The sequence below is a fragment of the Vombatus ursinus genome, unplaced genomic scaffold (assembly GCF_900497805.2).
Source record: "Vombatus ursinus unplaced genomic scaffold, bare-nosed wombat genome assembly UNPS02008996.1, whole genome shotgun sequence".
NCBI lineage: Eukaryota > Metazoa > Chordata > Mammalia > Diprotodontia > Vombatidae > Vombatus > Vombatus ursinus.
The window spans coordinates 2,742,099-2,767,616 of NW_020948774.1; the positions used below are offsets into that span (position 1 = coordinate 2,742,099).

The 25,518-nt window shown below is 34.5% G+C and overlaps 1 protein-coding gene across 2 annotated transcripts in view; it reads right to left on the bottom strand.

The window, feature by feature from the left end:
* Positions 1-25,518, bottom strand: part of RPTOR (regulatory associated protein of MTOR complex 1) — a 488,176-nt gene that overhangs the window by 273,199 nt on the left and 189,459 nt on the right. The window contains exons 5-6 of one of the 2 annotated variants that reach the window (XM_027850143.1): positions 22,986-23,132; positions 2,340-2,515 (exon numbers count right to left, since the gene is read on the bottom strand). In XM_027850143.1, the coding sequence (XP_027705944.1) occupies positions 2,340-2,515; positions 22,986-23,132 (323 nt within the window). The remainder of the gene's footprint in view (positions 1-2,339; positions 2,516-22,985; positions 23,133-25,518) is intronic. The other variant, XM_027850144.1, reaches the window with a different exon arrangement.

The window sequence follows — 25,518 nt, forward strand, 5'->3', positions numbered from 1 at the left end:
GGAACACTAATGGACTGTGGTAGATGTGTGATAGTTCTCAAAAGTAATTTGTGATTATATCCTAAAAGTCACCAAACCAAAATATCCTTTGAATAGAATATAAGACATCCAAGATATATGGAAAAGATCCATATGTACAAACATATTTATAGCAGCACTTTTTTTTTAATTGCAAAGAACTGGAAACAAAAGTAATGTCCATCACTTAAGGATAACCTGAAGAAATTATATAAGTGAATATTGTTGAAATGTAAGATATGACAAAAGGGATTCAGAGAATTCTGATATGAACTGATACAAAATGAGCTTTGCAGAACCAGGAGAAAATTTTTAACTAGCTACACTATTTAAAGGAACAATTTGATCAATGCAATGACCAATCATTTCTCTAGAACATTAAGGATGAATCATGCTTCCTGTTTTTTACTGGAGAATTAATAGATTCTCAGTATAGAATGATACATACACTTCAAGATTATCTATTTTTAAAAGATTTTGTGAATATTAAAAAATGCTTATTTGTTAAAATGAAGTGTGTACTTGGGAAAGGGAGCACCATAGCCAGAAGTGGGGAGAAGTGATTGATATGCCTCAAAAAACTGAAACAAAGAAAAGATCATGAATGAAATATTTTTTAAATGTCCAGCAGAAAGCAGAATGAAGTTCAACCAGTGACAGACAAAGGCAAGTGTCACTATGTCCATGTAAAATTCATGTATACTGAAAAAAATGAATATGGTATGATCATTGTTTCATTCACCCCACAGATCCTCTGAAACAGCTTATATATCCTCTTTTCTCCATTGATACATAAACAACCCTAATTAAGGAATTTATCATACCTCTTGCCTGGACTATTGCAATAGCCCTCTAGGTGCTCTCCCTTTCTCAAATCTTTTCCCTCTCTATTGACCCTCTCCTCAGTAGCCAGAAGGATTTTCCTAAAGAACAAGTGTGATCAAAATACCTCTACCTCAACCAATAAACTCCAGCGTTTCTGATGAACTACAGGATCAAATATAAAGTCCTCTGTCATTGAAAGCTCTTTGTAAATTGTCTCCTTACTACTTTTCCAATACTTTTACATTTTAATTTTACTTCCCTTCATGCACTCTAAGATCCAGCTACATTAGCCTCATATTCAATGTTTTATCTCAAGTTTTCTTAGTTTTGCACGAACTGTCTCCCATACCTGGAATACCTTTCTTGTTACCCTTACCTCTTAGGTTACTGGATTCCTTCAAGACATAGCTCAAATCCTACCTTCTACAAAAGGCCTTAGCTAATGCTAGCTGCTATTGCTTCCTTCTGCTCTCAGATAACCCCCCATCATCTCTCTGTATGTATAAAATCTTATTTGCCAAGTCATTCACATGTAAGCTCCTTGGGAAGAGATCATTATTGTCCTGGTATTCCCAGAACTCAATGCCTGCCAAATACTATGCACTTGACAAATGCTTCTTGACAAGATGACTGACTCATATAGCCATGCTCTTTTTGTATACTTCTTTGTATATGGAAATGATCACGTTTGCTGATGATTATCAAACTCATATTAATCAAAAAACTAAGAGAAGAACCATTTATGTTCTTTCTTTCTTATTTAGTTCCTCAAGAAAGATATTACATATGTGTCCTGGACAAAAAATTTGAAAATGTTGCACAGAAAGAAGGCTAATTATTAAAAAGTAGCACAATGGTTAATTAAAAAAAAACAAAAAACTAAATTCCAAAGCAAGAAATAGGCAACTCTTTCACTGACTTTTGGAATCTTAAGGAAGGTATGTGATTTTTGTGACCATCATAGGAGAAAATGTTGACAAAAATGTTCTGAAATTCTAAGAAAAGAGCTAAAAAGCAACAACAAAATAATTATTAACAATAAAATTTTTAAATGTTATTCTAAATGAAGCACATAGTTAAATATATATGTATATTCCACTTTAGCCTTCAGGTTTACATATAACTAAGTCCCAAAACAACCCCCTTTGGTACTTACTAGTGATTCAGCACTCTTATAATGATCCAAAACTAAAAGGCTAAAAATATTCTTAGTGCTATTAAAAAATATAACTACACACGTACCTGGTCTCTGAATAAACAGGTTTCCTTAATTTCTAGGAATAAATCTCTTACTCTTAGGTAGCAATCTCAAATCTAAAATATGTAATTAGGATATAATATTTTCACTTTGTGGCTTTGATTAACAAGATGCTGTCCAAGCAAAACTCCTTATAGCTAGAAAATTGACCAACGGTAAGAAGCATAGTATGGTGGAAACATCTGTGTCAACAAGTCCATTTACCTAAACTCATGTCACATCAACTAGAAACACTTACCATCTGAGCGCAATTTTGATAGGTGTTGTAAGGCATGATGTGAAAAGGTCAGCCGGAAGGTCAGGTATCATAGGTAGTAGTTCATTAGCTTCACATGCTGCTAGTTGAATGCAGTTTTTCATTGATGGGGGCAAAGGCATCTGGGCAAGTGGATGACTTGGGTTAATTGCAGCTACCTACAGGGGAGAATGTTAAAGAAAAAAAAGTGACTCATTTGGAGAATAACTTGGAAAATATATCTGAGCACAAAAGAATGAATTAGCTATCACTGGTAGTTTTGGATTTTCTCTGGAGTTTTTTCTTATTAGCAAAGCTGGACTAAATTTTGAATCAAAGTCAAACATGCCAAATCTCAGTTTTGAAATGCAAACACTATGATCAGCCTTTCAAATCTGAAAAACAGGAACTAACTTACTATAGTGCATTAGAGAAAAATATGGTTTATGTTTCCTTTTTCAAAAGTTAGATAGTGGAACCAACAGCAAAACGATTTTCTTCTTTATAACTTAAGAGCGATGAGACATACATAGGGCAACTAACTCCTTTTGCAGTTTCTTCAAAGAACAATTATTCAGATTCATATTTGGTTCAGATACTCTAATAGTAAAGTTGAATGCTCTTACTAAGTATTCAAATTGATGATTTGGAAGAAATCAGGTGATTGTGAAGAAAGAAGAATCTGAAATTTCATAGAAAACATTATTATAAAATGACAATCTTGCCCAAATAAAATAACTCTGGTTTCATAAGACAGTAATATCTTGTCTTTGTTATGGAAAAAAATTAATTTACCAGTAAAGTGGGGCTGTTCTTGAATTATTTCAATAGGAAGTACGTTTGAAAGCACTGTAAGCAGTTAGGAAAGAAAGCACTATATAAATCCAAATTATTATTTTTATTTTCCCATGATTACATGAAATAAAATCTGAAGGTATGAAATGAAAATAATTAGTTCTCTATAACCAATTAAGGTGCTTTAAATTCAATGCACTGGAAAGCCAAAGCTCAGTTAGTAGATGAAATCATACATACATAGAGTAAGCCTGTGGTTTAGCAACAGCAGAGTTAATCTCTACTACCTAACACTCTCAAATATCACCATTCCCATGCTGCCAAAAAGGATGTGCTCAAAAAATGCAAACAAATTCTAATATTTGCTAAACAAAATACGATTAAGAGAGTAAATCTGCTTGGAAATCATGTAATGAATTCCATTTGTACCATAGTGTCACTCTATTACCATGAGTACAATCAAGTGTTTACTACAATAAAGAAATTCCATTTATCAGACAGATAGCAGTACTGTATTAATGATTCATGAAAGACTAATAAAATTAAATCTACTGAGTATAGTGCTTTTTGATTTTGCTGACCATTTATTTTGTACTCCTAACAAGGAACAAAATCTGGCAGTTCACAACAGGTTTTATCATTTACAAGAAAGAATGAGATTCACAAGAATACATGGCATGTCAGTATACTGTACTGAGATTTCCTGATCCTGAAAATAATTAGGGAGAGGAAAATTTCAGAACTAGCTTTGTTAAAAAAAAAAAAAAACAAAATACTTTGAACTGAATAGGGCAAGATAGACATACATAAGAAATAACTTGCTTTAGAACTGGCCTGTGAGTCACTATCAGGTTATGTGAGATCCACAAAGGGAGTAATTTATGATCTGAAGATCACTGTCACAGCAGAAAACTTCCAGGAATCACTCTAAAAAAAAAAATTTCTAAAATACTTCTCCAGATACATGTGCCACAAAACATAAATGTAGTGCATGAAATAAAATAGACGATAGCACCATAGTCAAATGAAGAAATGAGACTAGAGAGACATAGAAAGAAGTCCTTCAATAAGTTAGGTCCTTTGTCATCCTCCGAATTACTAGACCACTCTAGCAAGAATCCTACCCTCCTCCCCACTATTTATAGAACGTTCTTCCCCAGCTCCCTGGTGAAAACTAGAATATGAAGGTATAAGTCACATATCTAAACCTATATATCTACTGCCACATTTTTCATAGCACCTAGAGAGAGCGAACTAAAAACCTACAACCTTTCTTACTGACATTCAAAGAGCAAGCATTATTTACACAAAATGAAAATATTTATATTCACTTCTCCTAGAACCAGACAATTAAAAAAAACTTTTAAAGTGACCAATTTGTTATTTAAAAAACTCTTAAGAACTATGCTCTACTCCCTCCCTCCCCCACCACCCAGGATATGCAATTACTTGAATAACTGGAAAGATGCCATTATAATACTATACTGGCAAATGCTGAACTATTTTATGTGTCTACATTTTATATCTATCCATATCACTGTACTCATATTACAGAACTCCATCACAAACAAGCGGGACATTTTTGAAAGATACATGCTAAGAAAGAGTTGTGAACTATTAACAAGGATATAAAAGAATATTCCAAATCACTGATACAAGAAATGAAAAATCAAAACAATTCTGGGTTTTTACCTCACACCCACTGAAGGGGACACAGAAAAACACGCCAGCATTGTATTTACTGGTGGTGGAATTGTAAATAAGTACAACCAGTCTAAAAAGCTGCTTTTGAATTATGCAAACAAAATTACTACAATTGTTTATATCATTTGGAACAGCAATTCCATTGCTAGATATAATATACTCTAAGGAGGTCACAGACAAAAAGGGTCCACGTACACAAAAATGTTTACAAGTAGCACATCTTGTGTTAGCAAAGAACTGGATGGAAGGAGATATCCATTGACTGGGGACTGGCTAAACAAAATGTGGAACATGAATACAATGGAATATTACTGTGCTATAAGAAAAGATGAATATGATAACTTCAGAGAAGCAAAGAAAATCTTGCATAAGATGATGCAAAATGAAGTAGAGTCAAGAAAACAATATGAAAATAACTATCAATGTAAATGAAAAGAAATTAATATAACTTAAAATGAATGTTGTGAAATTATAAAAAAACAAGCCAGGCCCCAAAGAAGTTAGATGAGAAGAAACCTCCCCTCATTCCTTTGCGGAGAACTGAGGGAGTAAGATGGTCCATAGGGAGTAACATTGTATATAAATTTTTCTATTGATTGATCATTTTTTATTTTTTAAAATATTCTTTGTTATAAAGGATGGATCTCTTGAAGGGAGAGAAAAATCTAGGTGATATAAAAACAAAAGTTATTAATACAAATCTATTTTAATGGGTATAAAAATTTTGTTAATGATTTTGAGCTTCAAAAGAACTTAACTTGTGTATAAATTTTTCCAAACCCTTTTTTAAGTACCAAATGCTTAAAATTGTTAATGTATTTATCATAGTAATCTCTTGCCTCCCCCCAACCCCTAATTGTGTTCTCATACTTTAAGTAGATTACCCCATTGAATATGGATATACATAGACAGCAGAGTTAAATGACTTACCTAAGGTCAAAAAATTACTCGGAATGACAAAATTAGAACCTAGGTCTCCTGTGTGTTGAGATGTTTTCCATAACATTTTGCCTCTCTTTTGAATAGGGATACTCTTGGCCCAAAACATATGCTATAAGGTTCAAAGAAATAATGACTAAATACTATTGTTTTTTTTTAAAGATAAATGCATACATAGAATGAATCGTACATACTCAGAAGTGTATCAATGCATCATATGATTACTGTGTTATAATACAGTGTTTTTAATGCTTCAACTTTCAAATAGAGAGCACTAAGCATGTTTCATTAAAAACCCATCCCACTATAAGGACAACAAATCCTAGAACACAATGGTATATTTAAAAATAAACAAAGGCTTAAAGTTTGTTATGAACACTGTAACCTTTAATACATTTGCTTCTAAAAAGCAGAAAGGGAATATTTTAAAAAACTAAGGCTCTTCTCCAGATATACAAACTAATAGAGCATCAGCAAATATAACTTGTACCACTCAGGAAATTACTTCTTAGGTCTATTGTGACAACCCTGCTAAGAAATATGATTGGTTTGAGTACAATTTGAGTCTGAAGCTCATCAAATCTGAGTCATGAAAAAAGATTCGTGGAGTCTAAGAGATGTGTCAGAACAGGCTTCACACATAAGTATTTCACAGATAGAATGCATTCAGCTGGAGGCATCCTTACAACAGCATCCAGGGACTTAGTTGTTTTTGCGTAAATGCCACCTCTTTCACTCTGGATGTTTTATGAGAATAGATGCCACTGTGCCTGCCCGCCCCCCCCCCAAAAAAAACACACATAGAAAAGGAGGTGGCAGGAAAAGGAAATGAACAGGAAATGTTATAAGAATGTGGAAGATGACAGGAAAATTGGGACAAACCTCAGGAGAATGAGGTTTATTGGTCCCTAATCTGAAATTGAGTCATTTTGAAATTGTATTGCCTTAGTCCAAAAAGAAGCAGGCTGCCATTAGTAATAAAACATTACCACTACTGAGGCATAGTACTATAAGAATGGATTACAAGATTATTAAAAACCATCAACTTCCAGAAGCCAAATGGTGGAGTAAGCAGTAAATCACCATAACTCACCCATATTCACCTCCAAACAACCATAAAATAGCACCCCAAAACAAATCCTGGAACAACAGAGTCAGCAAAAAGATGGAGCAAAACAATCTGTGAGCCCAAGAAACTTGAAGGATTGGTAGAAAATGTCTGTCTCACTCAAGTAAAAGAGGCGTGCAATCCAGGACAGGAAGTATCCCTGCAAGCCAGCAGTAAGCCCCACCTCAGCAAACCAGTGGAAGATTCTGAGCCCCACTGCAGTGGAGCAGACAAAAGCCAACAGTAGGACCCCCCCATGTGCCTCAGCATAGCCAGGGGAACTGGCAGACTCCAGCTTGGAGAACCATAACAAGCTTCAGCATAGCCCCAGGCAAACAGGCAACCTCTAGCAGCCAGGCCTCCTTGGCAGTCGTGGGTAAACAGCAAGCCACCAGCGACCAAAAGATCACGTGAGTCAGTGTATCCCTGGGGAAATGTAGAAACACCCCACTAGCCCCAGCATACTCCAGACTAGGAACCTGACTTAGTACCAGCTAAGCTGCCAGATCCCTACAACCTCCAGCAGGGCCAGCAACCCCTCAACCCACATCCCAGCACAGCAGCAGACAGAAAGGTCCACCGTGGGCTTCAGGACATTTAGGGTAGGCAGCACCAGGTAAACAGTGAGGGCCTGCAAGCCACTGGCACAAGATGCCTGAGACAGTGCCCCTTTTACCCTGGGAGCAGAGTTAAAATTTAAAAGAAAGGGAAAAAGCCAAAAAAGATGAGCAAAAAAACCAACAAAATCCAAATCTGACCACAGAAAGTTATTATGGTGATAGGGAAGACCAAGACACAAACTCAGAAAAGGACAACAATGTCAAAACATCTATGGACAAAACCCCAAAGAAAAACGAAGTGGTCTCAAGGCCAGAAAGAACTTATAGAAGACCTCAAAAAGGAGCTTAAAAATAACATGAGAGGCAGAAGAAAAATTGGGAAAAGAAATGAGAGTGACACAAGAGAATTATGAAAAAAGAATCAACAGCTTAGGAAAAAAAAAAAAAACAACTGCTTAAAAAGTAGAATTGACCAAATGCAAAAGGAGATACAAAAGTTCACTGAAGAAAGCAACTCCTTAAAAAGTAGAATTGGCCAAATAGAAAAGAAATTACAAAAGCTATTTTAGGAAAACAATTCCTTAAAAGTTAAAATTGGGCAAGTGGAAACTAAAGACTCTATAAGAAATCAAGAATCAATCAAACAAATTCAAAAGAATGAAAAGACAGAAGAAAATGTAAAATACCTCATGGGAAAAACAATTGACCAGCAAAATAGATCCAGGAGAGGCAATGTCAGAATCACTGGACTATCTGAAAGCTACAATCAAAAGGAGGCCCTGGACAGCATCTTTCAAGAAATTATCAAGGAAAACTGCCCTGATATCCTGGAACCAGAGGGCAAAATAGGCATTGAAAGAATCCACTGATCACTTCAGGAAAGAGATCTCAAAATAAAAACTCAAAGGAACATTATAGCCAAATTACAGAACTATTAGGTCAAGGAAAAAATACTGCAAGTGGCCAGAAAGAAACCCAAAGACTCCAGTTTCTAGGATAAGGACTCACTATCTGACAAAAAGTGCTGGGAAAACTGGAAAACAGTATGGTGGAAACTAGATATAGACTGACATCTTGTACCATATACCAAGATAAGGTCAAAATGGGCACATGATTTAGACATAAAGGGTGAAACTATAAGCAAATTAGGAAAGTGAGGAATAGTTTACCTGTCAGATTTATGGAGAAGGGAAGAATTCATGACCAAACAAGAGATAAGAGAACATTATGAAATGCAAAATGGATAATTTTGATTACATTAAATTAAAAAGGTTGTCCACAAACAAAGCCAATGCAACCAAGATTAGAAAGGAAGTAGAAAGCTGGGAAACAATTTTTTATAACCAGTGTCTCTGATAAAGGCTTCATTTCTAAAATATATAAGGGAATGGAGTCAAGTTTATCAGAATACAAGTCATTCCCCAACTGATAAATAGTCAAAGGATATGAACAGGCAGTTTTCAGATGAAGCTATTAAAGCTATTTATAGTCTTACAAAAAAAAGTTGTAAATCACTATTGATTAGAGAAATGCAAATTAAAACAACTCTGAGGTACCATATCATACCTATCAGATTGGCTAACATGACATAAAAGGAAAATGATAAATACTGGAGAAGATGTGGGAAAATGGGAACACTAATGCACTGTTGGTAGAGTTGTGAACTGATCCAACCATTCTGGAGAGCACTTTGGAACTATGGCCAAAGGGCTATAAAACTGTGCATACCCGTTGACCCGGCAATACCACTACTAAGTCTGCATTCCAAAGAGATCATACAAATGGGAAAAGGACCCACATGTACAAAAATATTTATAGAAGCTCTTTTTGTGGTGACAATAATTTCATTAAAGAGAATGACAACAATAAGACAAAGTACCAAAATCTGTGGGATGCAACCAAAGCAGCAGTAGTAGAAATTTTATTTCTCTAAATCCTTACATCAATAAAATAGAAAAATAACAAATCAATGAATTGGGCATGCAACTAAAAAAACTAGAAAAACAAGAAATGAAAAATCCCCAATTAAGCACCAAATTGGAAATCCTAAAAATCAAAAGTGATTAATAAGACTGAAAGTAATTTAAAAAAACCTATTGAGCTAATAAATAAATCTAGAAGCTGGTTTTATGAAAAAACCAATAAGATATATAAGCCACTGGTTAATTTGATTTTAAAAAAAGAAGAAAACCAAATATTCAATATCAAAAATGATTAGGGTGAAATCACCACCAATGAAGAAGAAATTAAAGCAAAAGAAATATTTTGTCCAATTATATGCCAATAAATCTGACAATGTGAGCGAAATCAATGAATATTTATAAAAATATAAATTACCTACATTAACAGATCAGGAAATAGAATGCCTAAATAAGCTTATCTTAGAAAAAGAAATTAAAGCAGCCAATAATGAACTCCCTCAGAAAAAATTCCCATGGTCAAATAGATTCACAAATGAATTCTACCAAACATTCAAAGAACAATTAATTCCAATACTATATCAACTATTTGGAAAAATAGGAAGAATCCTACCAAATTCCTTTTATGACACAAATATGGTGCTGATACCTAAACCAGGAAGAACTAAAATAGAGAAAGAAAATTATAGACCAATTATCCTAAAGAATATCGATGCAAAAATATTGAACAAAAAACAAACAAGGAGATTACAGCAATATATCATAAGGATTATACACTATGACCAGATGGGATTTATAGCAGGAATGCAGGATCAGTTCAATATTAGGGAAACTATCAACATAATTGACATATCAATAACAAAACCAATAGAAATCATATTATCAATAGATGCTGAAAAAGCTTTTGACAAAATATAGCATTCATTCCTATTAAAAATAATAGAGAACATGGGAATAAAGGAAGCATTCCTTAAAATGATAAGCAGTACCTATCTAAAACCATTATCAAGCATTATCTATAATGGGGATAAGTTAGAAGTCTTCCCAATAACACTTATCCAAACCACGAACTGCTTTCTACAATACCACTAATGGTCATTTAACATTGGCTTGAAAACCTCCAATAATACTATTTCATTTTTAGATAGCTATAATTATTATAAACTTTTTCTTTGCATTAAATTCTGACCCAAACTTTGGTCTTAGTTCTGTGTTTTGAAAATTAGAAGTACAAGCCTTATTCCCTTAGAGTGAGAACACCAATCCTGACATGGAAAATTGACCCTGAGTTGCTGAAATCAACATGAAGCTTTGCTTAAAGGCAGCCTTTTGTCCTGATAGTAATGCTAGGAAGACAAAATAAGGCATACTATTTCTGGCCTAATGCCAAGTCATTGGACATTTCAGTATTTATCTCTTCCTTATAGAATTCTCTATCCCTCTTTTCTTCCCCTCCCCCACCTCAACACTTGATGGGACTCCTTTTAGCATAATATGAATAAGTTGTTATTATTAGATTGAAGGGTTTTTTTGTTTGTTTTTTAATTCTTGATTCTTGAATTCTGTCACACTCAGGTATTTTATTGAAGGAATACATTAAGTTAGAAGCATTCCTACAGTAGTAGCAGTCAGAGACACCCAAGATCCCCAGAGACGTTTTGCACAACAGTCAATTCTCAATATTCTTTTAAGATAGTAAACTTGTGTCCTCTGTGCTCTCTTCTACAGATCTAATATCCTCAGTTCTTTCGACCAATCTTTGTGTGGCAGGTTCCAAGTGCCATCACAATACTGTTTCCTCCTCCTATAGATCTATAGCACTATAATCATCATCATTGCCACCACCTTCATAATTAGCTTTCATATAACATTTTAAGGTTTGCAAAGCATTTTACAAATATCTCATCTGAATCTCAACAACTCTGAAAGACAGGTGCTATTATTATCATCCCCATTTTGCAAACTGAGGCAGACATAGGTTGAGTGGCTTGCCAAGTGTGACATAGCTAAATATCTGAGGCTGGATTTGAATTCAAGTCTTCCTGACTCGAGGTCTAGAACTTTAGCCACTGTACCACCTATCTGCTTTTATCATTTGTCAAGGTATTTTTGAAAATGTAGTCTGGAGAAATGTGATTTATTGGGACAGAGAACAACAGGATTATCATCTCCACCATTTTGGACACTTCTCTTAATCCAAACTAAGATTTTGTTAGCTCTTTGAACTACTATATCATATTGCTGACTCATATCAAGTTAGTAGTCCACTAAAATCCCTAAGTCTTTTTCTCATGAATTATTTGCTCTGTAACTATACAACCCACATTGTGTATAAGTACATTTGATTTTTTAAAATAAAATTTTATTGAAATCTTTTGTTTTTATATCTAAAATTTCCCCTCTATACCTAATCCTTTGCCTTCCCGGAAAGCTACTCCACATAACAGAACTTCTTAAGAAAACAAAGAAAAAGAGGAAGAAGAGGAAAAAACACCAACAAAATCAATCACCACATTGAAAATATCTGAAAACATACCTTATGTTCTACTAATTTATACTTCCAACCTCCACAAAAAAGGGGAGGGAGGGGAAGATGCACATGTCTTCTTACATGTGTTCTTTAGGGATATGCTTGTTCTTTATAATTTTATAATTGATTTTCAATTATTTTGTGGTGGTTCTTACCATTTCTTATAGCATAATAATTCCATTACACTCACTAATCACAATGTGTAAAGTCATTCCCCACTACATGGGTATCTACTTTGTTTCCATTTTTCTGCTACTACAAAACTGCTGTTAAAAATATTTTGATGTATATGGAGCCTTTCTTTTAATTAATGATCTCTTTGGGTCCAGTATTTAGTAGTGGAAATTCTGAGTTAAATGGTATAGATACTTCAGTCACTTTATTTGAATAATTCGAAATTATTTTCCAGAATAATTGTACTACTTTAAAGCTCCATCAAAGTACTTGTGTGCCTATCGTCCCATAACCCCTCCAAACATTGACTATTCCCATCTTTTCTCATTTCTGCCAATTTGTTGGGTATGCAGTAAAACCTAAGGATTAATTAATTTAATTTGGATTTCATTTTTTATTAGTAATTGAGAGCATTCATTTATATAGTTGTTGATCTTTTGCAACTTTTCTTTTGTGAACCATTTGTTCACATCCTTTGATCTTACATATTTCTATTACTTTTCCATATATCTTATCTGAGGAATTCCACAAGAAGTTCCTCCCCCCCACTCCAATGCTTCCAGATTCTTATATGGATTAATTTGGCTTTTTAATTTTTTAACTGTAAATGCACTAGAAGGAAGACATGGGAAACCAAATCAAGAGTCAACATCCTTTTTTGAAAGGATCTTATTCATCCACTTAATAAGCATTTATTATTAGGTGCTTAAGTGCAAGACACTATATGGGTCAACAAGACCAAGAAACTGACCTTTTTTGCTCAAGCTTAATTTCAGTCTGTGGTCTTCAAACACAGGATACAATTTCATGGTTAAAAACATAGTAGGAGGGTCACATCAGAAACAGTGTAGAGGAATAGACATATCCTCTGACCCTGATAACTTCTCCATAACAGAAATTACATACCAAAAATAAAGCAACTTCAGCTATCTCCTGGGCCAGTTCTGACCTTCCAAAAGTCAGTTGGGGCAGAGACCTACGGTTGGTGAACGATGAATTACCCAAAGTTAGAGGCTGAGAAGCTTTAAGATCTAGCCCGCAACGCAACCAAAACCAAAGGGGAAGGAGACAGCAAGTGAGTGATAGGGAAAATAAGAGGAGTGAGGGAGACTGAAATTACCAAAGATTTCAGGTAGAAGAAAACTCAAAGACTTTGAATATAAGTAGACAAATCAACAGGAAAAAGCAGTAAGAGAAGAATATATGGCCTCCAAATCTAGTAAATTACCTCAGGTATCTGTGAATAAATGCTGCATAACAAAAGAAAATGATCCAACACTTGATGAGACAGAGAACCATGTAGAATTTGAGAACAAAGAACCACAACACATGGTTTCTGAGTGGTTCAAAAGAGAAATGAGAAGTATGAGAGCAGAATTTATGTCCTGCACAGCAAAAACAATGAGGAAAATATAAAAACTGTAATCTGCAATGGCAAAATCTCAACAGAGAAACAAAAAAGAATAATAGATTTGGAATACAAATAACCAGAAGGGAAGGACAATCAAAAAACAATAACATTAAAAGAAAATATTTTTTCTATGCAAGCAAAATGTACTGATGTCAAAGACAGGATGCGTGGAGAATCACTAAGGATTATAGGTTTCCCAGGAGAAAACAAAAGGGCAAAAAAACCCAAACAGAATAATGAAGGAAATAACAGAAAATAACTGCCCAGAACTTCTGAAAAGAAAAGATGAAATTTTAATCGAAAGGACTCAGAAATTGTCTCCAGAAAAAAAAAAATTCAAGGTCACAAACTCAAGATACATAGTGGTTAAATTTAACAATTCAATTCAGAAACAAGTTCTGCAAGCCATCAGGCAAAAAAATCTTCAAAACACAAAAGAAAAGACATTCATAAAATGCAAGACTATTCTGCACACACTAGAAAACATAGGAGGGAAGGGAATAATGTGTTCCAAAGAGCAAGGAAGCTCAGGATGCAGCCCAGGATGACCTAACCTGCAAATCTGAGTTTAACCATATACAGAAAAAAATGGATATTCAAAAATAAAGAGTTTGAAACATTTTTAGAAAGAAAACCAGACATAAAGAGATTATTTGCTTCTTGAACATCCCAAACAACAGAAATGCAGAAGGAGTGAATAAATGCAGTAGGCAAGGACAACAATAGCAACATTGGGACAATAGAGAGACCAGAAAGATTTCTTTCTGAATGCACACAAGGAGACATGGGTGAAGGAGAAAATCTGGTAGAGGTAACAGTGAAGAGGTGGATAAGAGGGCAACATTATGGATAGAACCTGATGACACTCTCCCTACAGGTGAATCACTGTTTTATGTAGGACTATATTACAACATGAGAGGATACATGAAAGGGGCAGAGAGGAGCAGGGGGATAGAAAGAGAGTGTGTATAAAGTGCCAGGATCAAATCAAGGGCTAGCCATGAGGGGAGGGTGACCTTTGTGGTCTCAGAATGAAAAGAGCCCACAGAAAAGTGGGGGAAGAGAAGGGGAGGAAGGAAAGGTTTCTTTGATGGTGAAAGGGAGTTACAATGGTACATGCTCCTATGAGTGAAGAGAGGATCTGTAAAAGGAGATGAGGACCAAACAGTGGGTGTAGCCTGAGGGATTTGGTGCTTGGAATGTCCTACATTTGGGGTACCAAAGAAGTTGGAACCCCTGAGGCTAAGTGATATTTGGGGGAGTGGGAGAGCATGGACCCAAAGAGGAGATTTTGAGGCAAATGTTAAAAAAAAAAAAAGTAATCAGGGGAGAGTAGAGGTCAGTGCTGGACTGCATAATCAGGGACATGGTATAGGAGGGGGATTACCATGGGACAATGTCTTTTCTTATACCTGCAATAATTAGTGTTGTTCTGAAAGTGAGACACAATGAAAAAAGGGGTAATTTATGAGCCAAGCCCAACAAGGCAGTGGCAGAAAGCACCTAGAGCGTAAAGGCAAGGATAGACACCTTGGAAGTGAAGAGATATTAGAAGACACTCTCAATCTACCCCTTCGTGGAGATGAGAGTTACACAGGTGTTATGCAATGCACATGTCTTCAGACTTCTTCAACGTATTGATCAGTTGTGCTGACTATTTTTTTTCCTCTCTAAAAAGATACTATTTGCCAAACTGAATGGCTCTCTAAATGGGGAAGGGGGATATTTGGGATAACTGGTAATGTTAGAAATAGAAAATATCAATAAAAACTTATTTAAAAAACAAAAAAATAGTTTTGGTTATTAGACATTTATTCTTTTTCACATCTTAAGTCAACTCAAGTCAACAAACATTATTAAGTCCCTATGAAGTTCTAGGCACTGCACTAAGGGGTAGAAATACAAAGAAAGGCATAAAACAGCCCCTGGTCTCAAAGAGCACACATTCTAATGAGGGAAGAATCATGAAAACAACTATGTCCAAAAAAGATAGACTACTAAGTTGGAGATAATCTTAAGAGAGAAATTACTTCCAAGAGTAGCAATTAAGAAATTCTGCAATCTGACAAGTAAGACAAAAGGCCTAAAAAGTTTGGGGTAGGCATAAAAGTGGATGGGCATGTGGGGGAGGTAGAGGGAGAAAGGAAAATGAGTTTAGTTTGAACAACACATGGCTATGGATTGGTTTCATTTAGCAGCCTGCATTCTGCTCTCCCTATTCTGAAATAGCAGAAGTCATGCTAGAGCCTTCCTCATCAACTCTTTCCAATATCCAAACTTGAGCACAATTCTTTTTTTAACTATCCAATTTCAAATCTTCTTCCCACATATTTATTTCTTAAGAACGAAACGGGAAGATAAAGTTTAACAAATTTATATTTTCTATTTTATTTTTTTGTTTGCTTATTTCCTTGCTATGCAAATTATTCTTGATTGCAGTCCCCCTCAGCAACCAAGAACACCTTCCCAATAGTGTCTCCTGGGTAAATAGTTGCTGAGTAAATGAATAAATTTACCAAAAGGATCATTGGCAAGTACTATGATTGCCTGGTACATTTCTCAGTATAAAGTGAATGTCAATGAAGAAATTAGATTAATTTTAGGTATAGTTTGAGCCCCGAGTATAATTACACATAATTATAATATTTCAGACTAATCTAGCACCTTTCATTAGAATAATTGAAAGTGTATTTCTAATATTAACTCATTTCTTCTTATAAGCTGTAAGGTAGACAGGTATAGGAGAGCTTTACTTTAGTGATACTTAGAGCCAATAACACTTCAACATTCTGATATTTAAAGCAACAGCACTCACTAGTAAATGATTATTTTTCAACTTACCACCCCTGGTCATCCAAAATATGAGAATCCAAATCCAACTGATAGGAGAGTTTTTATATTTTTTTTCAGGTTTTTAATTGATTTAGGCTATTGATCACTTAGGTTGGTCTATTCAACCATTACCATCTCTTGCAGTTTTTTAAATGTCAGGTTTAAGATGATGATAACAACATAACTGATGATGATGATAATAACAACAACATTTATGTCATACTTTGTTTTTAAAAATATAATCTCAATGAATCCTTATAAGTAGAAACTATTATATCCCTGATTTTATAGTTGAGGAAACTAAGTCTAAGAAAAGCTAAGTGACTTTTCCAGGAATAGAGAGCCTCAATGGGGAAAAAAATTACATCTTTACATTAATAAAACTGTTTTTCTTTGTAATCCTAAATACTTTATTTTATTTATTTGAAAACAATATTCTGAGTAGGCCCATAGTCTTCACCAGCCTGTCAACGGGGTCTATGTCCCTTCCACCAAAAGGCTAAGGACCCATTCTTTTCTCCTTTTTTTTTTTTTGGTTTGGCTAGGCAATGGGGTTAAGTGACTTCCCCAGGGTCACACAGCTAGTAAGTGTTATGTGTCTGAGGCTGGATTTGAACTCAGGTCCTCCTGATTCCAGGGCCAGTGCTCTTATTCACTGTGCCACCTAGTTGCCCCATAAGGGCCCATTCTTTAAAAGGACTGTTGTGATTAGCAGTGGCAGTGGGTATGATCAAACCCAAAGAATTACAGAATCTTGAAGTATATACGTTTATATGGTTATACTCACAAACAAATTTATACATACCATAAAAGTATATAACAGATAATGGCTCTGAAAATTCTTTTCCAAAGGATTTTAACAATGTGCCAAATAATACATGTCTATAGGTTTCACATTATTTTCTCTATCCAGTTTAAATTTGGAAAAACCAAGAAAAAAAATTCAGAAAAGTCCACCTAACTCTGTCAACAGAAAAATCATCTTTTCTCCAGGAAGGATTCTTTGGGAAAGTCACTGGAGACATGAAACATAGAAGCCTATTTGGCCATATGTACTATATTGGCTTAAACTCATCCATAGTAAACTGAAAACCTCTAACCTAACCTGGGGAGATATTCAATGCAAGGCACACCTATTTAACTGAAATCTCACCAATGATCATAGATGTTGATTAAGACAGTAATCATTACCTGACATATAAGAAAGCAATACCTGAAATATTTTGTGTTTTATCAAGAATATGATATCCCTATCTAATGCTGGTATCAGAATACGCAAGAAACCAAATCCAATGTCAATTTATCAGATTAAGATGATTCTCTGAAAATTAATCATTTGGAAATTTTGGATTCTAATTATAATTCTAAAAGCTAAAAAGAGCTCAATTTTGCCATTTTCAAACGCTACACATCCCAAACTTAAAAAAAAAATAGATGTACCTATCACCCAATAATTGGTTACCATTGAAAAGGAAAAGTACAAATCACAAGAACATTGAGGTTTCACTTCAAATTCTGCAAAATGGCAAAGATGACAAAAAACAGGAATATTCAACACTGGACATGTAGGAAGATAGGGGTATGTCTAAACTATGTATATTAATGTAATGGAATATTACTGCATTGAAAGAAATGATGAATGATAAATACCCAGAAGCATGGAAAGATCTATATGAATTCATGCAAAGTGAAGTTAGGAGAGTTAAGAATACAGTATGCACAATGGCTAAACCAATGTAAATGGAAAGAACAATCACCAAAAAAAAAAAAGAAAATCAAAAGTGAATGTTGGAAAGTTATGAAGAACAAGCACGGCTTGAAAGAAGAGCTATGAGAAGACACCCCCTATTCAGAGGTAAAAGGCTATGGTACATTGCAAATATTTTCAGATTTTTTGATATATTTTTGATATATTTGATATATTCATCAGTTATAGTGATTTTTGCCCTTGCTTTTTTCTGTTATTGTTCTTAAAATATGTTATTTATTATATGGGATGGCTCTTTTGGAGGTGAACAAGAAGCATTATAGAAGAAAAATATAAAAGACATCAATAAAAACATTTTTAAAAAAGCAAACTTGCCTAAAAAAGTAATTACACCCCAAAATAGAACTTAATACACGCATTCTCAGAAAAATAAGAGGAAGTAGGTAAAGTGGAGAAGAAAAGGTTAAAATAAAATATTTCTATGTAGGCGGTTAAAAAAAAAATAAAACAAAAAAAAATAGAAGGTGCTTAAGATTTGTGGGACCTTGTACAAGTTTTTTCACTTCTCTGCAACTCAATTTTCTTAATGGAGCGTCTAGGTTTTTAAACTGCATGAGTAAGGCACCTTCTCACTCTTAAACAGAAGAAAAGTGCAGGTCAGAATCACTTTAAACTCTCATCATTCTTTGTAACTCTCTATGATTAATCACTGGTTGCTTACAATGGACAAGTAAAATTTAGACATGCTTGATCAGAGAGATCATCCTTATGGATTAGATATTAAGCCTCCAAAAATTAATTTCAGTTCAAAATAAAGAAATCAAAACCACAAGTTGACAAGTTCCTTCATTTTTATTAGAATGTACTATCCTATGTTTGAGTTTTTCAAAAGGAAAGAGAGAAAGCAATATGTTTCATAAAAAATACACTCAGTTCTGCAAATTCTAATACAAACAAGAAAACCAAATGACATCACTGAGAATAAAGACTCCAGGAGCCAAATCAGAGGCTGAGAACAAAAAATAAGTATTACAAAAACTAGACCAGATATATAGAAGAGGTTACATGAGGCCTCATAATGGCTAAGAAATCTATGTTTCAATGTCTCTGCTCCAAGGACAACTAATAAGTTGCTACAAAACAAAACCTTATCACAATTACACTGCAAGTTAAATCAAATGAACAAATTTATTTTTACATTTAACGACATCCATTTTAAGAGCTTAGTGGACTTTGTTGAATTTAAGACTTATTGGAAGTACACTGCCTCCTGGATTTTAGTGAAACTCCTTAATTAGCTAATTAGAAATGAAAAACTGCATTCTACTCTTAGAATGCCCCCAGGTAATAGAGAAGTTAGGATTAGGATTTTGGCAAAAGAGAATGAGTTTAGAGAATGATAGTATTTTTTGGGCTCCAGCAGTTGGACTAAAAAAACTGGTAGCAGAAGGCCAATGTTTATTCATTGACTCAGTAAAAGAAAAATGAGACCCATCTAATAAATTTTGGGATTTCCACTTCAAGACTCAACCTGTTTTTAACAATTTCCACAAATTTATAAAACTTGTTATGATTTCAAGCAACATGTCTAGTACATGGAAAGCTGGCCTCATATAGGAAAACCTTGGTTGTAGTCTCACCTGTAAAATGTTCTTCAGTGGCCCTAGAGAAGCCACTGAACCCTTCTGTGCTCTATGTGCAGGTCTCTAAGATCCTGAATTACAGAGAAGGTGCAGATCAGCACCTGGTAAATAGAAAGTCACTATTGAGGAGATCCCTGTGTCACTGAAATCACAGGTCCATTCTCTTCTCATATCTCTTCTGTTCATATGGTTCATAAAGCCCTTTGTTATTTAAATGGTGTACAGCAGACCTAGAATAGTTTTAGCTCCAGAATCTCAAGATGAGAGGGAAGGCCTATAAATACTTGAGGTTCCCCCTTATTCTTTGGCATCCCAAAGAAGCCTTCAACTTTATTTAGTCAATAGGAAGTTTTAGTTTCATAGATTTAGAGTGAGAAAGGGCTTCAGAGGTCATCAACTATGAAACCCCCTTATATTGCTGATGAGGAAACTGAGGTACAAAGAGGTTACAGGACATACAAATAACAGTGAGGATTGAAACCGAGAGGTTCTGATTCTGATTCCTTCTCTTCTAATCTCCTGATTCTATTCTCTTCACTGTACAGTGCTATCCTCTCAAAAAAGGAAAGTCATGCATGTACACAGTCTGGCGACTGAATTACTAGACCTCTGGGCTGAATTTTATGCAGAAGACAATTATATTTCTGGAAAAGTTATTATATAATTATATATCTGAAAAATGGTCCAAATTAGAACAGATTTTTTCCATGGAAATAATGGATTCTTGCCCCAGGAAATGCTGATGACCAGCTTTTAAAAAATAGTATCAAACACTATAAATCAGGCAAAAATACATTGCAAGGTGGCACAATGTATAGAGCAATGGGCCTGGGATCAGAAGACCTGAGTTCAAATTCTGACTCAGACACTTAGTATGTGAGCCCGGAGGCAAGTTATTTAATCTCATTCAGCCTCAGTTATCTGTAAAGTGGGTTTAATATTAACACCTACTTTACAAGGTTGTAGGGAAGATCACAGAAGATAATATGATTTCCTTGATAATAAGGACCGTTTTTATTAGAAGCAGTTAAGTGGTACAGGGGATAGTAAAGCCTGGAGGAATTATTCAAATTCTGACTCAGACATTTACTAGCTGTCTGACTCTGACCAAGCCATTTAACTTCTATTAACCCCTGTTTCCTCAACTGCAAAATGGGGATAATAATAGCATCTGTCCCTTAGGGTTGCTGTAGGATCAAATGACATAATATTTGTAAAGAACTTAGCACAATGCCTGACACGTAATTGATGGTTAATAAATGCTTGTGTCCTTCCTTCTTTCTTTCTTACCTACAGAATAAAAGCCTTCTAAATTAGATGTAAATCAATTAAGTAAAATGCTAGTAAAACTAATTCATCAAATTTAGTGGTTCACAAGGAATATAATATAGACCAAAATGAATGTTAAATTATTACAGAGAAAATAATTTTTCTAAATAATTTTATTTAATATACTTTTTACTTATTATGCACACTTGGTAACTTATGTAATTTGCAAAATAAACAAAACCACACAGTCGCTTACTTCAACTCACAAGATTTTTCACTGAAAAAATTAAGTGTCTGACACACTGAAGCTCAACAATATACAGTAAACAAATACAGCATTTACTGAATATATATATCCGATACATCAAAGGATAAAACTATCTTTGTGTTACTATAAGAAATAAATATTCAATGCACATTATTATGTAAAATAACATAAAATGGTAATACTTGGCATATATATGGGGTGCCTTGGTGAAGCAACTAATAAGGTGAAATTGATTTTTGCCTCTTCCTCTTTTTCTTTAAAAATACTACTTGTCTGGTGCAGTGAATAGAGCACTGGCCCTGAAGTCAGGAGGACCTGAGTTCAAATTCCACTTCAGACCAAACACTTGACACTTACTAGTTATGTGACCCTGGGCAAGTCACTTAACCCCGGGCAAGTCACTTAACCCCAATTGCCTTAAAAAAAAAAAATACTACTTGTTATAAATGAAAGACTGATGATCAAAAAAAAAAAGATAAAAATAAAATAAGCAAAATAATAAGTTTTTTAAAAAATTTATTGCTAACAGAATTTTTAAAAATATCAATGCTGAAAATTAGGTCAGCTATATTGACATTTTATTTACTTGAGATAAATTAACATGTTCCTTATTACTTATTGAATGACCAGGGGGTAGGCAAATGTATCACTCAAAGCTTTTGGCTTCTTTTTGTGTTCATTAGATAATCTGTCTCTTGGGTTAGTGCCTAACTGTGAGAGAATTTGAAGAGGGAAAACTGATCTTCTTTCTTCTTGTTATAAAATGAGGAAAAAATTATTAGCCGCACCTGATGAGATTTTTAAGAATGAGAAGTTTTATATTTGTCAGTTAACCTTATATAATAATTCTGTATGCAGCTTTAATTTACAAAAAATAAAATGACATTTCAAAAACTTTAATTATATATACGACCAAACAGAATTTCAAGTGATCAGCAGATCATTTGAGAAATATCCTCTGTTGGAACTCAAAAAACCCCAATCATATTAAAAATGAATCTACCTAATAATACTTGTGAGACCATTCAAGTTTTTTGCTCCTAAACTTATACTTATCTGTGATTTAACTGATCAGAATTCATCTATTCCTTGAGGATCATAGTTCTCCTTCCTCCTGATCCCTATGGTCGCACTACTATGCATTCCACAGGGGGAAGGTCTCTTAATTGAAACAAACTCTTTAATTTCTCTTCAGAATTTACTGTTTAATACAGACATCAAATATTAATTATAACAACCAAGCAAGATGTTTCCTCATTATCAGAACACAACCGTGATTCTCTAATCCATTTTTTAAAAGCCACTAATGGCAATTCTGTTTAGATTGGCTTTACATCATTTAATTTTCCTTTTTTTTTTTAACGCAAAAAACCAATGTATTTGGTACAATAGCAAGTATGCTAATGGAATCAGAGCATGTACCCAGACATTGGTTTAGTTGTTGTAAAACAAATGTGTCTGCTCTGTTTTCACATTTATCTGAGTGGTATAGTCCACTGGGGTACAAATTGACTCTATTAATGTTATCACTTAATTAACATTCAAATTAAAAATGACATTAAGTACAACAGGCTATGAAAATAAGTCAGTATGACTCCATTTCAATATCAAGGGCTCCTCCATCAAATAAGCTTATCTGGGCACTGTGAAAATTTTTTAACCCTATCAAAAGAAGAAAAAGAAGAAAATAAAAACTACCTCCTAGAGAACAACCTGGAAAAAAACCAAACCAAAACAAAACCAAGAACCTCAAACTTAAGAGAATCCTTTCTGCTTTAGAATGCCTCACCTCTAACTCTTGCTCCCTTTGTAGTGCAAACTGTTTGAAGGACTTGACAATAAGGCCAGCATTAGAGCAATCATAGACGAAAATGGAAGGGCTGCCCATCCAAGTCTGCAGATCATATATGGACAGTGGAATATATTGAGTATAGTTCTGGAAAACAAAAACAAAATAAATATACATTACTTATGCATTGGAAGAACTATAGATATAATTCCCTTTCCCAGATTACATTTTTAAAAGCTACTATTAAGCTTAAATGAGTTTTAACTGTATAATTTTGCAATAATGAAAAGAACAGTACATAAATTATTAATCTCAATTTTCATTCATTCAAAAAAGGCCACTATTATGTTTTGCTATGCTAGGCTCTGGGTAGTTTGGGGAGATACAGAAAGTGAGTAAGACATAGTCTCTCCCCTTAAAGATTTCACAATCTAATAGGAAGAGATTTTTTTTTTCCTGATTGACTTCTTGGGGAGTAGGGGGTTGGGGTAAAGGAGAGAAGTGTCTTCCCCTTCCCAATCTAAGACACTATAAATTCATAGGACATAATCACAGAAGATGAGATGTTAGTGTGTCACCACGGACAAAGAAAAATTGGCCACTGACCTACTGTCCTGGAGAGAGTTAACACTTTGGGTATTCCAGACCAATAGTAGATCTAAGTATAACTAATGAGGAGAAAGATGTGTTTAAAAGTGGAGCTATTTGTCTAGGAGATCCCTCATACAGCAGCTGAAGAGTAACTTAGAGAGGGCCTGAGGCCTAGCTGAAGGAGCAGAGACATAGATTCCAGCCACACATGTAACTGGAGGCCAGAAGTGACTTCAAGGTATAAGGCCTCTGAAGAAGACAGAAGAGAGAGCTAGCCCCATAAACTGAGAATTGAGTTGAAGGGAGGAGCAGAGCTTGGGAGCATGGCTGAATGTCTAAGCTAGCAAAGACTGTGGAAAGACGGAAACTTTGAGAGAACATGGCAGAAGAGAAATGACTTCCAAGCCCAGCAGAATCTTAGTAGTGAGTAGCCTCAGTCACGTGTTTTCTGTACATTCATGTCTCACAACTACATGTCTCCTTGTGTGTGATCATTCTTCCCACATGCTATGCATATTTTTGGTAAAGTATACCTCAGCCTTATGGGTGGTTTTTGTAGCTATTGTTTTTGCTAATCCATATTAGTAATAAATGTCTCTGCTAAGAGCTAATGGGATCAACTGTTGAGCTGTTAATATAAAACATACCAGTAGGGGCTTGTCAGGGAAGGAGATAAGCATTTATAAAGTGCCTATTATATACCAGGCGCTGTGCTAAGCACTTTTTAGAAATATTAACTCATTTCATTTTCACAATAAACCTTGCAAGGTAGGTGCTATTATTATCCCCACTTTATAGTTGAGGAAACTGAGCCAAGGGGTTATGTGAGTTGCCCAGAGTCACAAAACTAGTAAGTATCTGAATTTAGATTTGAATTCAGGTCTTCCAGACTCCAGACCAAAGGCTCTATCCAACGTGCAAATAGCTCCATGATTCACAGTACCTAATAAAACACTGTGCATATACCAGGCACTAAATAAATGAATAGTGCCCTATATTATATATACCAATAGTATGTGCTCTAATACAACAGTAAACTGTACCTGCCACCCAAAAAAAAAAAAGAGAAGAAAATGAGAATGACAGGACAAATAAGAAGAAACCATCTCTTAGAATAACAAAACTATAGAAATATAGAAGTTAGAAGGAACTTTAGCTTGTCTAACACTTTTCTTTTAGAGATGAGTAACTCCAGAAAGATAAGGTGATTTCTCAAATGTCACAAAGTTTGTTAGTAGTCATGACTATTTGTTGCTGTTCAAATATTTTCATGCATGAGTTCTATGCGCACACTCCTTGTAGGTAAGACTTTTATTTCGTTTCTATCATCCCTTTAATAATGCCTAGTAAAGTCAACAAATGTTGTTTTTGCTGCTAATAAATATAGAGAAGCTATAAGGAAGAGGATCACTATGTAAGACATAATTCTTAAGGAAGTTTTTATGATGCTATTTACAGAAAATATTAGATATTATACAAATTATTCAATACCCTGTGCTCTATGATTCTCCAACATGACATTAGTTACAGACAGAGCTTTTGAAATGCAGTCAAGTCAATTGGCTATCTTGAAGCCCCCAGTCGTTATCTTTCCTTGGGTGCACATTAAGAATTTTACACTTATTGAGGCCAAATGAAGTTCTGACATCATTTGTGCACATGAAGCAATTAATAAGATACTTGGTCCTAATACTTTAACTGAGAAGTCATGTAGTTCAAATTTAGGTGAGATGATAATAGATTTAAGAACCATCACGTGTTTAAACTGCTTCCCTGAAAAATGTCACATTTAATATTAATTTTCTTGACATTGCTAAGTTAGTGACATTTTCTTTATTCAAAAGAACATTTTTCTACTTGGACAACAAATACACTAGCATTCTAACTATACTTGGGACTATTGTATATATTTGTGGTACATGTATATTCCAAAAGTATGTGT